The sequence below is a fragment of the Photinus pyralis genome, unplaced genomic scaffold (genome assembly GCF_008802855.1).
Source record: "Photinus pyralis isolate 1611_PpyrPB1 unplaced genomic scaffold, Ppyr1.3 Ppyr1.4_LG8, whole genome shotgun sequence".
NCBI lineage: Eukaryota > Metazoa > Arthropoda > Insecta > Coleoptera > Lampyridae > Photinus > Photinus pyralis.
Window position 1 is genome coordinate 36,856,798 of NW_022170819.1, and position 16,113 is coordinate 36,872,910.

The window sequence follows — 16,113 nt, forward strand, 5'->3', positions numbered from 1 at the left end:
ACACAAACAACAACTTTCTTCCGCTCACATAAATGTCAGTTTTTTTAACTGTTTCGATAATACATTGTCAGAGCGGAGGCTTCCACGACCAGCGTCCTTAAGGCTGGACAGTACATACAGAACATATGTAAAGTTTCCTATTGAGTATTGACAATCCCCAAATTTGGTTATTTATAATATTGATTTGCGTTCGATGGTAGAAACATAACCTTAGACCAATTTATAATGCACATTTTCTATCTGTATAATATAAAACAAGCCGCATGGCGAAAGCTATATTTTCGCTTTCTCGAGGTAAACTTTTAAGTCGTTTTTCCAAGATAACTTATCTATAAATGATTAATGAAGTTGCTATAAGTCCGTAAAGTTAATATCTAGGCAATAACGCCAGGAAAATTGGTTTCCTTTTTTCTTTTTCAAAATATGGAACCCTAAAAGCCCCGTTACCCCTAAAAAAAAGATTATTTGAAAACATCTTAAGAAATCCCGGCGTTATTGTCTAGTTAAAGCATGCATTCACCTCTCACAGGAATATTCCACTCCTTCTTCATCTTCACTCAGAATTCAGATATCGTGGAACGAAACCAAGCGTTTTCGGGCAACGCAACGAAACGGGTGTACTGTCCACCCTTAAGATGCGCGAGCCACTTCCGGGATAGGACCGTGTCAATGTTGAACGAAACCTCGAACGAACGAAAAGTTTCTTCTAATTTCGTAAGGGACTTCATCAGTACAATCAAAAATAAAGAATACAACATTCTTGCCAATGAGCCAACAGGAGCAACTACTCCACTACCGCGCACGTGTTAAAACACTGGAAAAGAAAAGGCTAAACCTATTTAAATCTATTCCGTCAGGATAAATTGGAGAAAGTGACACATCCAACCAATGTGATAGCAGATTTCCATTGCGGAGAAAATGATCATCTTTCACAGTGCCGGATTTAGTTCATGGACAGCCGGGGGCTAAGTCATACTATGCCGCCAGTAGGTAGGGAAAAAAGCTAATTTTTGTTTTTTTTTGTAATACTTCATTTAATTTTTGTTGTTTTTCTAAGGTTTGTCGTTTCCAAAATGCATCTCTTTCATTTCCGCTCATTTCTTAGAAACTTCACGAAAACACTCCACTAATAAATGAGTGCAATTTTCTGCGCTAACGCGTAATGATGTAACGGAATTGACGACACGGCGTGTCAGAGTCGGACACGCTGGCGGCTGGCGCTGAGACAAAACAATACTCAAATTTAAACAAACCCCTAAAGAGCATCTAAAAAAGCGGCATAGCACCTCGGTGTGACCCTACCACGAACTTATAAATAAGATGGACTGCTGATCAAACAGTTGCATAGAGGTATAAATGACCCTAGCATGGGCGCCGCCATGATGTGCACATTTTAGTTATTTTCTAGGGGAATTTTCCTAGTGCTCAAGTTTTGAGACTATTGCAGCCTTGGAAAATGACATGAGTCACAGTAATTTATTTAGAAAACGTGAGGTTAATGTTGGGTTAATGCTTGTTTATTAGTTGGTTTGAATTTCGCGCTAAGTGAGTGCACATCATGGCGGCCTCCATGTAGGTGTCATTTGTTAATTCAGCATTAGCAGTCCATCTTAATTTATAACTTCGTGGACGCGGTCATTGGATTTGACCCATTTTCAATTGGCTTGTTACAAGTGGCATATATGTTGTGATTTACCCAGGTTTTTTGCTAATAACTTTGTTATCATCATTTTTTTCGCAAAAAGTTAGGAAAGGGAATTTGTGAAGCTTTAAAATACGAATCCAATGCTTCTTTATTTCTCGAAATTGATTGGAAACTAAGGGAGTTATGATTTTTTTATCGTATCAATAATCAAAATCAAAATATACACAATTTATGTAGGCGTTGACAGTTGACATATTTGCACTGGCATAACGAAAACCGACACAAAACCAATATTCTGTCACTACATGTCAGGGATTGATTAATCGGATTGATTAGCAATATCGCTAAGAAGGCTCTTTTCAAAGACACAACACAAAAAAACAGTACAAAAAAATATATATCTCTGCGTATGTCAGTTCTGAACTTTAGCCAGCCTCTGCTACGTCAAATCGAGATATTAAATGTCGGTATCAAATATCAATATCAAATATAGCACAATAAATATTCGAAACAAGTCACCCTGCCAAATATTAATAATCATAATCACCCGGTTCAAATGAATAGTAGGGTAGGACTATAACGATAGTATCACATTACAACAAACACAAAGAAACATGTCGTGGCAAACATTAGTATCAAGTAATTAATTCACAATGCCAAGTGCAATATGTAACAATCAACCACCTAACGTACGTCACTCGCCCCCAGATGAAGCACCCTGTAAATAAACCGTAACATATTCATGCAAACAATAGCGAAATGCGCTGCAATAAATTCAATTAGAAATTAAAATGTAGTTCTGCATACTTGTATTGAATATAGCTCCTAAGGGAACATACAATACTTATCTAAATATAAATAAAAACACGTAAATCGGTCAGTAATTCACAGTAAGACTAGTATAATTAAAAGTGCAATTTGTATCTAGAATGTGTTATAAATGGCGATAATCATGCGGTACGGGAATAACATTAAATTGGCAAATAATCGAACACGATCATATCATTATTAGAGGGATGCAATAGACGTAGAGATAAAAAGGCGAGTACATCACCTTTGTAATTGTCGAAGCTGCACGCACTATTCGCAACGTAAAGATTTACTTCTGGTCTCAATAAAAGCACAAATACTTCTGTCCCCTTTTTAAACAACTCCTAGACGAAAACTTTACCGCCGGGGGCTAATAGTCCCATAGCCCCCCCCCCCCCAAATCCGCCACTGATCTTTCATCACGTATTACCTAGCCAGGCAAGGTTGTCTGCATTATTTTCTTAACTTAACCCCCTAAGAAAGAAAAAAAAGATTTGTAATGACGTCACTTGACCTATGTGGCCATTAAAAATATTCAAGATTGCGGCCCCACTCAAAAACCATGTAAAAAAAAATTTTTTATAATCTGAAAATTAGTGTGTAAAATAATTTCAAATGGAAGCGTTACCTACCATTCTCATGGATATATCTCAAACGCTTTGAGCGTGAGAGCTTTGGTTCCATTTTTAATAGCGACGTAAACGAAATAAAACTCTTCCGTTATCGACAGACAACGCACAGCCGAAACTACTGGGCGTTGAAAGTTAAAATTTGGGATGTGATTCCGAAAGTGCGGAACATAGAGACTTGATATTTAAAGCGTATATGTTTTTCTATGAATGATATATAGTTATACTTTTTTAATGGAACACCTTGTATATTATTACTTATTTTGATTGTTAACTCAATTTTTAACATTTTTTGTTAACCATATATTATAAATTCATTAGTTTCCTAGAAATCGGCGTTTCAAATATAACGGATAACAATGCGATATTCGAACATAGACCATAGTCGTATTACCTGAGCAAATGAAGTTCATTTTCAAACACTTTTTAATTAAAATAGAGCCAATGATAGAGCCTTTTTGCTTTTTGTGTAAAGTTAACTTACTAAATTGTTTCTTGAAATTTATTTTGTACTTTTGTAATTGATCGAAATTACATGATATCTAGGAAATTAGTGAATTTAGGTATAGTATATGGTTAATCAAAATGTTTAAAATTGAGTTGACAATCAAAATAAGTAAAAATATACAGGTGTTCCATTAAAAAATATAACTGTCATTCTCCACAACTTTGTAGACGACCCTGTATATTCCAATGTATCACAAGATATGTAGTATTTTAATTTAAGCAGCTCTACAACTTTTATACTTAACAAGACATTTTTTGATATTTGATAAACCCTCTATAATTTAAAATATAAACGACCGGTCTGTAATTTTTCCTAACCCTGTATTAATAGACAATGATTTAGCACTTCTTATTTTGATATGTTGCATATGTATGCATGTAATGTAAACTTTACCGATAACCCTTTTTCAATTTTACTCATCAAGATTATACCATGATCAAGACTGATTTCCAATTCTGAGCAAACGTTTTTGTGTGAGTCACGTTGAGTATTAGACCCGAATTGAAAGCGTTGAAATCTGACAACGTCGATCAGTCATTTTCCTTTTCCGATTTATGTTAACCAGGTTAGTAAAATTTTGTGCGGTCGCAAAATTTTTATTTTTAATCATCGAAGTATTTGAAGTATATTTATTATAGATGTTTAAGTTAGTAAACGTGAAATTTTGTGTTTTATAAGTTGGTGGCCGTATTTTTCCAATTCTCATAGAAGATCGTTTATTTTTTCAGACGAAATGGTACAACGTTTGGTGTTTCGTAGACGACTGTCGTACAACACAAAATCCAACAGGAGACGAATGTAAGTGCACTAAACAGCTTAATTTTAAAAGTAATTGCCAAAGCAATTGTCCGAAAGAAACTTCAAATTTAGAGGTTAGTTGTGTCTCACATGATGATACACTGGACAGAGTTCTGAAACATCTGTTGATACCCACCAATACTCGTTCGTTACCGTGTCTGATTTATACCTAAAATCTTTTTGCCACACCAATTCGTTACGTGCATTAACAAATTGTTTAATTACAGTGTTCGTACCCCTGGAGGTCGATTAGTGTATCAATACCTAAAGAAGCCGAAGAAGGTCCCGAGATGTGGAATGTGCAAGGAGCGTCTACGCGGAATACTTCCTGCCAGATCTTATGAAAAGTCCCGTATATGTTATCGTAAGAAGACAGTGAAGCGTGCGTACGGTGGAGTACTTTGCCATAAATGTGTAAAGGAAAAGATTGTGAGGGCGTTCTTAATTGAAGAACAGAAAATTGTAGTTAAGGTTCTTAAAGCTCAACAAGGTGGAGTTGCTGCCGCTAAAGCTAAGCCTAAGAAATGACTACATTAATAAATGTTTATATTTAGAATGGTTTTATTTTGAAAACTGAGGGTGCTTTGTGAGTCGTAATGTGTGTCTCTTAACTTTCCCATTTTTATATGTACAAATTCTTGGGGACCACTTTGTTCACCAGTATTGTGCTAAAGGTGACCACCATTTAGACCAGCAACAGTATCAGACACATGTTGAGCCCAAAAATTGGTGGTGTTGACTTGGAGTGAGACATGCGACAACCAACTGGTCTCGGGGTGAACACAAGTTCTACCCTTCATGGTACTCTAATGGAAGGACTCGTCGAAATGAATTGGTTTTCACAATCTGTAACTTTCCCGCATGACTTCTTTTCGAGAAGAGTTGAGGTGGGGGGTGGGAGGGGTAGAAATTAATGTTATCTTTCATGGTATTCTAATTAAAGGTCTCAATAAAAGGAACTGTTTTCTGCCAACTACCGCCCTTCTTCCTCACTCCTAATCAAAAGAGAGTGTTTGGGGGAGTTGAAACTTGTTTTATCCTTCATGGTACTCAAATGAAGAACTGAATTAATTTCTACCAACCATCGTCCTCCTTGACCCCTTATTGTGATCAGATATAAATAAATCCTTATTTAATAAGAAGAGAGTGTCAGAGAAGATCTCACAAAAGGCGATTGAGACGTCTGGAAGAAATATATATCTATTGATGATGTCTAAATTTTTGAAAACGAATTGTTGGAAGGGGGTACTCATAAAGCGCAAGTGAAACATCAGGACGAGACATATACCATATCTATTGGTGATGTTAAAACTTTCAGTGCAAATATCCGCAGAACAGTGTCTGAGAAAATGTACGTCTAGACGAGACACATCTACCAGCGATGTAAAAACTTAATTGTCAATATCTTGAAAATGTTGGAGGAAGGTACCTACAAAGGGAAAATGCAATATTTTTGAGAATTTCTCTAAGGGCTTGTTTCGTCTTGCATTTACATATATGTTGTAGTACCTATAGCGTCTATATTTGCGTCTGAACAATAAATCCATGAAATAATTCATCAATATCCATGGGCAAATTCATGAATTAGTTGATAGATGTAATGTGGGCACTCGTCATTTATAGTTGTGTTACGTAGCAACACCCACGTGCGGGTTTTGAAACATTTTTTTAGTGTAACACGAAATTGAGGTAACGCTTAGGTATAGTATATGAGCTCGATTTTCCGTCGTCTGTCTGTTCCATCGAGATCTCGGTTCCTGGGCCACCATAGATTCTAGTAGGAGAGCTGGTGGACATTTTTGGGTATTTGAGGCACGCTGAAAACTTGTCCACCACTTCTCCAATAATACCCAAGCACAGAAATGCAAACCTGACTGAGGAGTAAAAGCGGGGCTAACACCTAGCCAGGCGCCTTCAAAGTTTGAAAAAAGAATGTATTCCCAGTCGAGTAGCTGAATGCATAAAAAGTAGGTAGTGGATGATCTACACATAATTATAGTGTCGTCTGAATTAGTTGTAATTGTATCATGTTGAAATTTTCATCGTTTCGTATGCCGAAATAAAGACAATTCTCCTGAAACTTTCGCTAAAAAGTGATCAAAGTACACTAGGTGTTCATGTATTTATTGCGGTCAGTATACACTTCAAATCAAGAGTGCATTGGCCCTGCGTCATTGATTTGTCAATCAATTTCAGACAAGATTTTTTATCGATTTCGCATACTTGATAGTTGTTGCAGCGTTTTAGCGTATGTCTGAAATTGATTCACAAATCAATGACATTATTTTTTTCAAACTTTGAAGGCCCCTGGTAAAGTGTTAGCCCCGCTTCTCCTCAGCCAGGTATGCATTTCTGTGTTTGGGGATTATTGGAGAAGTGTCGGACAAGTTTTCAGCGTGCCTCAAATAACTACCCAAAAATGTCTACCAGCTGTCGGACTATTCGGGTTTTTGGTAATTGAAAGCTGCTATATGGTCTAGAGTCAGTTGCGTTACGGTTTTGAAACATTTTTTAGTTATGGACCGTCCCGCAGTGGTAGTACAGGCCCGTGTGGCGCAGATCAGTTAAAGCTGAACTGTGGTGCTAAGGGTCCCTGGTTCGAATCCGGGTTCGGGCACGGATATTTGTAAATGTATAGTGGGTTGGGTGGTAGAGCAGCCTTGGCTGAAACCTCGCCTACTCAAAAATAAAGGCAAAGTAAATAAAATAAATAAGTAAATAAAAATACATACCTAATGGCCAAAACTTACGCTTATTTGTATATGTATTTGAAAAATAAAAGAGACTGATAGTGACTAAAATACTTAGTTACCTATATCTACTTTATTAAAGAAATTAATCAACACTGCAGAAATACCTAGGTAATAAAGGTAAATAATATCAAATAACTTAAATATTATTGGCTATGAAATTCCAATATTTTATTATGCTGCTCAGCATATCCATTTTTGGTACGTAATAGTAACTAAAATGTTCATAGGTACAGTACTTTTTCGAAAAAATGAAAATTCGGTTCAGTCTGGGAATTCAGTCAACTTTACCTGAAAAAAGGACGCGTAACAAGGAAAATGACAAATTACCTGTAAGGTTTTCCATTAAGACCTATTCATTAGCCTGTTTTGATCAATATAAGAACTTGTCAAAGGCTACCGCATTACCTTTGTCGGTACCCGCTTCCGACGTTTGGTTCATCCGCAATTCGCGTTTGAAGTTTTATGATTTATCTCCACCACCAGTAAGATTTTGTCGCCCTTTGTCGGTACCCGCTTCCGACGTTCCGTTCATCCGCCAATTCGCATGTTGGTGGATTTCGCTAAAAATTCTCCATAAAATAATACTCAATTTTTTGAGTACTTCCCATAGCTCGCGCTTCTATTCGAAGACGCTCGTCTTGCAAAAGATGATTATATTCGCCTCTACGGAAAAAAAACAAAATTCTGCCACGCAGGAGCTGTGCACGTTTACAAGATCTTTCCGACGAACGCAATTTGAAAACAATCTGACCAAAACTGAAGAATATGGGAAGAAAACTGAAAAAACACCACGTTAGTGTAACACGCTCGGGGATGGCGCCCAGAGGTCGCCGACCCCACATCATGTAGCACCGTTCCTAAAGTTGTTAATTACACGACTCCGGTAGGCGATAGGTATACATGTACACTCCTCGTCATTCTATACCTATAAGCGTTCTTCTACGGACCAGAGACTTGTTACTATGGTCTCTGCTACGGGTCCGCATATGCTGCCAGCCAACTAGCCGGCCAAAGTGAGATTAAAAGCTACCTGCAACTTTTTTACAAAGATGCGCTAAGAATACTCTGAATGTTGGTATCGTCATTGACTAAATTAATTTTTTATTGTATCGATTAGTTATACATAAAATAATGTGTTGCAAAAAGTTGCATCGGCCGGGAATCGAACCCGGGCCGCCCGCGTGGCAGGCGAGCATTCTACCACTGAACCACCGATGCTTATAGTAGATGGGCAGACTTGCAAAATGTGGTTTGTCCGTATTTTAAATTTTTTAACTGAAGGTGCATTGCAATATACGATGAACAATTTTTCATTCAACGTTCCGCTATTTACCACCCTTGCGGTATCGTTTCATAAAATATTGGACGTCCAAACCGCATTTGTGATTTATGTATTGTGAAAATCAAGTAGGTATACAAGGTGGTGCTTGCGGAACGCATCATAGGAATCTCAATGTAAAATTCATAACATGCGATTATTATTGCTCCCCAAATTATTTTAGAGCAAAAATGTATTAAGGTTTTTTATAGGAAAAAATTTTTTACGTCAATCAACCGTATTAGTTTTCAATTTTTTGCATAATATAAAGACGAGAAATTGAAAAAATAAAACCCCCATCTTTTTCAATAATCTGTGATGCTATGGAATTTTATAATACAAAAACTACGCCAATATCCGTCATGCCATGGAATGTCTACTATAAAACAAATCAAATTCTATCAAAAAGTATTATATTTAGACCAGCGAATTCAACATAAAGAAAGACCAAATTACTAAAAACGGTTTCCTAATATAACAATAATTTATACTCAGTGACATGGAAATTGCAACACCAAGAAGGAGTTGGAATTTTTTGACCAAACTTGGCAGAAAGGTTTAACTACTAAAAGGTAACAATTGATTAAAATTTCATTCATATGGATCAATTGGTAATGGCTTATTTGACAGTTCTTTCATTTTTTTCTAGTATTCTTATATCGTGTACGTTTTGCGAGATTTTGTTCAGTTCTTATTGTTTTCGCTTTTAATCGTTTCTTTTGAGGCTGTGATCATGCCTAGATACGCCAAAGTGGAAATTACCGCGAATTAAGAGTAGTTGACAGGTGTCGTATTGTTGGTTTGGGCGGAGGTGGTTTTTCGTTCACAAAAATTGCAAGTCACCTTAACCGAAGTCAATCCACCATGATTCGTTGCAATCGGGCATGGATTTGGGAAGGGGCAGGATCGTCGTAGAGAGGAAAGGGAGGGGGCAGGAAAGGGTGGGGGGCGAAAAAGAACAATTGAAGTGCGGGATCGCCATCTTTGACTTATGGCAACAAGAAACCGATTCTCTAGTACCAGGTCAATTGCCGATCAATTGTTAGCTAACGAAGGTCGTCCTGTAACACTTCGAACGGTTTACCGCAGAATCAGAGCTTACGACTTGCAATCCTATCGGCCACATCTTTTGTTACCATTAACAGCTCAATACCGCTAGCAGCGTTTGGAGTGGTGTAGGTTGCGACTGCACTGGAACCTAGAGTAGCATTGGGTGGTGTTCAGTGATGAATCCCGATTTTGTTTGGGTATGCATGATGGCCGTATGAAGGGCAGCCGAAGACGTGGGGAACGTCGCAATGTTGAATTTTCTGTTATGAGGCATGTGCACTAAGCTGTGGGGACTATGGTATGGAGTACTATAACTTATGGGAGTAGGGCTCGTTTGTTATTCATTCGAGGTAATATGACCCCCCCAGCGATATGTGGATGACGTGATAGAACCCGATATTCTTCCATCTCTTCAGCAGTTGGAAGACCCACTTTTCCAGCAGGATAATGCCCCTCCCCACATTGAAAGACGTTCTATGGACTTATTTGCACATGATAATGTCAATTTCTTGCCATAGCCACCCAGATCTCCCAGTATATCGCCTATCGAGCAAGTTTGGGACATTATGAAGAGAAGACTGATGAACTTACCGCATCCTCCGCAGACGCTGCAAGCTCTACACAATGAATTAGAGGTTACTCACAGTTGCTTGGGACACAATACCTCAAGAGGAAATCGGCCGTCTGCTAAAATCGATGCTACGAAGCGTGAGGGAGTGCGTAACCAATAGGGAGGGACTACTATTATTATTAATAAAAATATGTTTATATTTCATCCTTTTTCTTTTAAATTTTAATCAATTGTTACCTTTTAGTAGCTAAACGTTTCTGCCAAGTTTGGTCAAAAAATTCCAACTCCTTCTTGGTGTTGTAATTTCCATGTCACCGAGTATACAATAAATGTTCGAATAAGTCACCATTAACTGCAAGACAGTAACCAAGTCGATCATAAAATCCATTTCGAACTGCTGCTAATTGATAACTGGAGATCTTTTAGTTTTAGAAAATTCCATGGCATCGCAGATTATTGAAAAAGATGTGGGTTTCATTTTTCCAATTTTCCGTCTTTATATGAACAAAATTGAAAACTAATACGGTTGATTGGCGTAAAAAATGTTTTCTACAAAAAACCTTAATACATTTTTGCTCTAAAATAATTTGGGGAGCCAATAATCGCATGTTGTGAATTTTACATCTAAATCCCTATGATGCGTTACGCAAGTCACCACCCTGTATAGCAGTAGACAAATTCAATTCACTGAAATAAAGGCACGTCGTTGTCATAGACACTCATATGTCTATGGTCGTTGTGTGCACAGGGTGTTCCAAATTGCTGGTTTTCGATGTTTTCGGGAGATATTTTGCGATCTAAAAAAGATAGCGTGATGTGGTTTGCACTTCGCGTTGTTACTTTTCAACGCTGCATAGATCAAGGATACCAATTTTGACGTATGACTTGCGCGAAAGTGGTAACAGCGCAACAGTCCAAAAATATGATAAGTAATAGTTATTTACATAAGTCAGAAAAATGGATTACTGGCAAGGAAATATTGAAGTGCGAGTTGGGGCCGAGTACTTTAATTTCCGATTTACTGACGAGTTTTGTATTAAATTTTACCTGAAATCGTATAATATAAAATTTCAATTTTTATACCTATAAAACATTTGATCAGTCAGTGATGGCAGGAGTCATTATAGGCATTTAGCATAGCCGTCTATAATTAATAATAATAATAATTAATAAGATTTGAGGACGATTTTGGGTAAAAAGTTTTTGATTTCAGTGTGGGAATATTAAATAAGTATCAGGAATAAACGTTATGGCAGAATAGTCTCTTATAGTAAGGGGGCATATTTTTATAGCCAGAGCACCCAGGTTTTTTTTTCAAATAAGGGTGTAATATTTTTTTGCTCCAATAAATGTCTGTTTTAGTACTCAAAATACCTTTCACAAATACATCCACCTTATTTTGAAGGTAATTAAAAAAGTAACACATTCCCAAACCATAATTGGAATTTTGAACCCTTTGAAGCAGATCCCTAGTGATGTTGGTGGTTTCTTTGAATCATTTATTGTTTCTGGATTTGTTTCATACACTCTAATTTTTGCAAACCCCCCCAAAAAAAATCGATATGGTGTTAGATCGGGAATGTGTTTCTGGCGAAACTGTACAAGGGCTGTAATTTAAAAATTTTGGGGTTGTCACCGTCCAACAAAACTCGCCCTTTATTGATACCGAAATTTTCAGATTTTTTTCTTCACTCGTTTGAAACTTATAGCTCCATCCCGGAAACCCTGTATAACTGCGTATACTTATAAACATATTATATACTGTCTGAACTGTGAGTACAAGAATTTCTCTCCATTTGTTTAAAAGGGAACAGTTTAAGTAGTGAATATGTTAGAAATCCCGATAGACATCGAGGCGCCATAAGATTAGTCGTCGGCGATAAGAAACGAAATGCATAAATTAGGTATTCCTGTAAAAATCAACATTCTCTGGAACTACTTATATCTGGTTGTCTTGACTATTAGTCTTAGTGAAGCATATTGCAAATTACATAATTCAATTTTTTTACATTTTCTTATGGTTGAAGACATTCTGTTGGCTCCCTTAGTATTCCTGGAGCAAATTTTATTCTTATAATTATTAACTTACCTCCTTAGAAGGCTGCATAACCATTTAAAAACTAATTCAACTGACCTCACTGTAATTGAAACATTTGAGTTTTTGGTAAATTTTATTTACTATTAATTTAACAATAAAACATGTGCTCGTGAAAACAATACTAGTTACAATTTCTACATCATCATAAACGGTTCATGTCTTATTTTTAATGCACATGTAAACATTGTTTAGCGTCAAAATCACAGATTGCAACACTTCTCTAAAAAAAATTCACTAATATTGATGAGATATGCCGTCCCAAATTGACGTTCAAAGTAGACTAGCAGTATCTATTTGTAGATGGTGCAATCGGCTTAATTTTCAAGGTGTATTACATTAGGCTAATGGAAATGATAGTTAATTGACAGTGTATAAGTAAGTACAAAACTCAGTACAAATAAGACAAGTTGGTTGATATTTATTTTTTTTAAAATTTCAATATCCTAGGGAGGTAATAATAAAATCGGTGAACTAAGGTGAACACATTGGCACTGTTTTAAGTGATCATTTTGCCGAATAAAATAAAACTGCGAATCACATGTGCTACAAATGAAACGATACCCAATAGCTTAGTTCAACTTTGTGTACATGTCCTCAATTTGCGGCGTAAAATACGATTTAATCTGTAGCCGTTTCGATTTCAACGTCGGTGTTAGTAGTCCATTCTGTACACTGAACGAATCGGGATGTAAATAAATATCTTTCACCTAAAAATACAGGATCGAGCACATTTCCCAAATTGACGGAAACTAAAACGTACCTGCTCAAATGATTTCAAACCGCTCTCTTTTCCTAATGCCAGCATGTCATCAAAAATTAATTGCTTCACTTCAGGATGATTGCACAATACGCTTAACGTTCCCACGATTCTATTTTCGTTCGCCCACTTTTTGATTACGTCTACATCCGGTACAACGATCGCAACGATGCACGACTGCAACAGATTCGGCTATTAAATTATTAACGTCGATTGCGACTTACCTTCAAGGATTCCCCGTGCACAAATACTTGTTGCACGTAATGGGAACGTACGTAAATATTTTCTATTTTTTCTGGAACTATATACTCGCCTTGGGACAGTTTGAAGATATGCTTTCTTCTGTCAATTATTTTCAATGTCCCATTCTGAAATGAATTTCATATTTAAACTGAATGTTCTAACGAAATAATGCATGATATTATAGGCAACACACAATACAATATTATATGGTGATATTCATTTAGAAGTAGACATAGGAATTTGCTATGTCTAGTTTTAAATGGCAAAAACTCTTCTGAAGGACGCCTAATTTTATACAACCAAAATAACTTCTTAAAACAAATGAAGATTTTGCTGTCATATTAATTAATTGGAATGGTATTACTTTGGCTTCTGTATTTTTACTTTCATTCCTGTGTAATGTATTCAATTGAAGTTGATATTGTCAATTGGTACAGTGCCGGTAAAAGTTTAAGGACCGTAAGAAACTTATTTTCTGTATTGATCACTTTAAAATGAGTGGTTATTTAAATGCGCTCCACATAAGACAACCATAAACAATCCTCAATTTTAACGGAGAATATGAAACTGACTGTTTTAATTTTTGTGAAATCCCATAAGAAACTTAAGGGAAATAGCGGTCGAATTTAATATTTCTTCATCATAACCAAAAAAGGCAGTATAACGCGGAGTGACGCATCCGGCACTATGATGGCGGACGACGCGATTGCAGGAGGTGAGAGGCTCCACAAGGACGCTCTGTGCTTCGATGCTTCAAACGGATTTCGACGGAGGCAAGTGCCATCACATGTCATAATCGAGGTTGGTGCTTGGACAGTGGCGCGACAACGCATTTGTGTAACAAGCTCAATTAGTGGCAGACGGCATCGGCGGGGGAGCCGATGATTCTCTGGGTAGGGTGTCAGTAAGCAGTCACCGAACGAGGCTTCGAGGTGTCGTTCAGACAGACAGAGTTGGCGATTTGTATTGACCTTCTGCATCAGCGGTTGGGCCACGCGAACACGGAGGACATCATAGACGCGGTGCGCAACGACCGCACCCGGGGTGTGCGACTCAGCGAGCTGCGAGGCGACGGGTCTTGCGAAATCCGTTGCGACGATAAGCGCGAATTATTTCATTACTTCGGCGTTGAAATTGGAACTGACCGAAACGCAATTCTATTTACTTATATAGCAAACGAAAGCTCCTTAGTTTTCTAGAATGTTCTCGAACAAACATGTCATATTTCCCGGAAAGATTGCGTCTTCGCTCTTTATCGCTGATTCTTCTTCTTTCTCAATTTTTATTTTATTTATTTATTATTAACAACTTTAGGGACGAAGCTACATGATGCGGTCGGCGACATCTGGGCGCCATCCCGAAGGGTGTTGTAGTAACGTGGTGATTTTTCCTATCTTCTTCTACAGGTTTGGTCCGATTGCTTTGTAAGGCCCGTGCTTTCGAGGGATAGTCGACTTTGGACACCCAATAGTTTCTTAAGAGCTCGAAACGCGGTGAAGTAAGTGGTTTCTCTTTCTCGTGTCGCCAATAGAAGCTGGAGTTATGAGAAGTGCCCTTAAAATTGAGTACTATTTTGTGGAGTTTTAGCAAAATTCACGAAAATACGAATTACGGGTGAACGGGACGTCGGAGGTGGGTACCGACAAAGGGAAAGTGGTAGCATTCAACAAGATCTTATTGATGAACACGCGGACTTTGATAATTTTTTATTTACATCGTAACCTTAGAATATTAATTAAATTAATTATTTGCAAGTGGCGGCGCGGCGTAGCCTGACTCTGTGTTGTGTTTTCATTTGAGTGATCCTGCTGGAAAGGGAACCTTAAATCCGGGGCGAAGAAGGCGTTTTCCTCAGGTACGCCAGTAGATATACAATGCCACCCCTGGACCAGTTCAAGGTCGCTCGCCACCGTAAGGTGGCGTTGGAAAGTAAGTCAAGATGAAGTTGAAAGGTCGCGCGCCACGTGGCGGGGACCTTGCAAAGTAGGTCAAGGTGAAGCTTAATGGGAAGCACTCTCAAGGTCATCTGTGATCCATGACCCCATTTTTGTGTATCAAAGGTCAACGATACCATTTTTTGTGGTGCAATTGACCTTTAATAACATCGTGGTTGTTCCCTATTTCATTTTCAAGATCAATGACCTCTATTTTTTTGACGTGTCATGTTTTACTTTCAAGGTCATCGGCATGACGGCATACGAATTTAACCTTATGGAATTATACATGGAGTTGAATTAAGATACCTCTATACGCGCATGAATGCGGGAGCTTTATAATCGCCGAGTACAGTTGAAAGTGCAAAGTACATAACTTTCCAAGGCCATTATTTGAAGGGCTAATATTGAAAGTCTGACTCTTACACGTACATGTTTTAATAGATTAAAGAGTACCAAGGTCACAAAAGAGTAGTTCGTAAGGTATGCATAACTTTTCAAGGTCATTATCGCGCCCATTTTCCGAGGCGAACGACTGAACGAGTTCTTGATCTACTATGACATATTTGGAGAAAGGGAGAGGTGTAGGGATCCACGACTGATCGAACAAAGCTTTGACTCATTTTCCGAAACCGCTACGTGATTTTGAAAATGAAATACAACACCGCAAAAAATTGAATTAATTGCATTTTGATAACCTTGAAAATGACACTACAAAAATGGGGCTATTGACCTCTGATGACCTTCATGAAAGTAAAACATTACACTTCAAATAAATAGAGGTAATTTTAAATGTGGATAACCTTGAAAATCAAATATGGCACCATAAAAAATGGGACCAATGATCTTGAAAATTAAATAAGTTACGACAAAAATGAGGTGATTGAACATTTTGGAGATAAAATATGACATGAGACCATTGACCTGTTATGACCTTGAGTAAAATGTGGCACCACCGCAAAAATGGCGTCCTTGCCGTTGACCACCGATGACCTTGAG

At 37.6% G+C, this 16,113-nt stretch overlaps 2 protein-coding genes and 1 non-coding gene across 8 annotated transcripts in view; 1 reads left to right on the forward strand and 2 right to left on the reverse strand.

Annotated features, from left to right (window-relative positions):
• The first annotated feature begins 4,069 nt into the window (after positions 1-4,069).
• On the forward strand, positions 4,070-4,946 carry LOC116178488 (60S ribosomal protein L34-like). Its single transcript, XM_031497994.1, has 3 exons — positions 4,070-4,157; positions 4,321-4,390; positions 4,618-4,946. The coding sequence occupies exons 2-3, from the start codon at positions 4,326-4,328 to the stop codon at positions 4,916-4,918; spliced, it is 366 nt and encodes a 121-aa protein (XP_031353854.1). The 5' UTR covers positions 4,070-4,157; positions 4,321-4,325; the 3' UTR covers positions 4,919-4,946.
• A 3,344-nt stretch (positions 4,947-8,290) lies between these two features.
• Trnag-gcc lies at positions 8,291-8,361 on the reverse strand. The gene has a single exon. It is a non-coding gene; the product is annotated as a tRNA-Gly (tRNA).
• Positions 8,362-12,401: 4,040 nt separating this feature from the next.
• LOC116178031 (long-chain-fatty-acid--CoA ligase 6) overlaps positions 12,402-16,113 on the reverse strand; it is a 39,305-nt gene continuing 35,593 nt past the window's right edge. For all 6 annotated transcript variants that reach the window (XM_031497290.1, XM_031497291.1, XM_031497292.1 and 3 more), the window contains 3 exons: positions 13,162-13,305; positions 12,941-13,114; positions 12,402-12,887 (listed from right to left, as the gene is read on the reverse strand). In XM_031497290.1, the coding sequence (XP_031353150.1) occupies positions 12,750-12,887; positions 12,941-13,114; positions 13,162-13,305 (456 nt within the window). In that variant the 3' untranslated portion in view covers positions 12,402-12,749. The remainder of the gene's footprint in view (positions 12,888-12,940; positions 13,115-13,161; positions 13,306-16,113) is intronic.

Excerpts from the sequence above, each read along its gene's own strand:
- LOC116178488 (XM_031497994.1), top strand. The coding sequence starts at position 4,326 with ATGGTACAACGTTTGGTGTTTCGTAGACGACTGTCGTACAACACAAAA. Across the intron at positions 4,391-4,617 it reads AAATCCAACAGGAGACGAAT|TGTTCGTACCCCTGGAGGTC; the intron begins GTAAGTGCACTA and ends GTTTAATTACAG.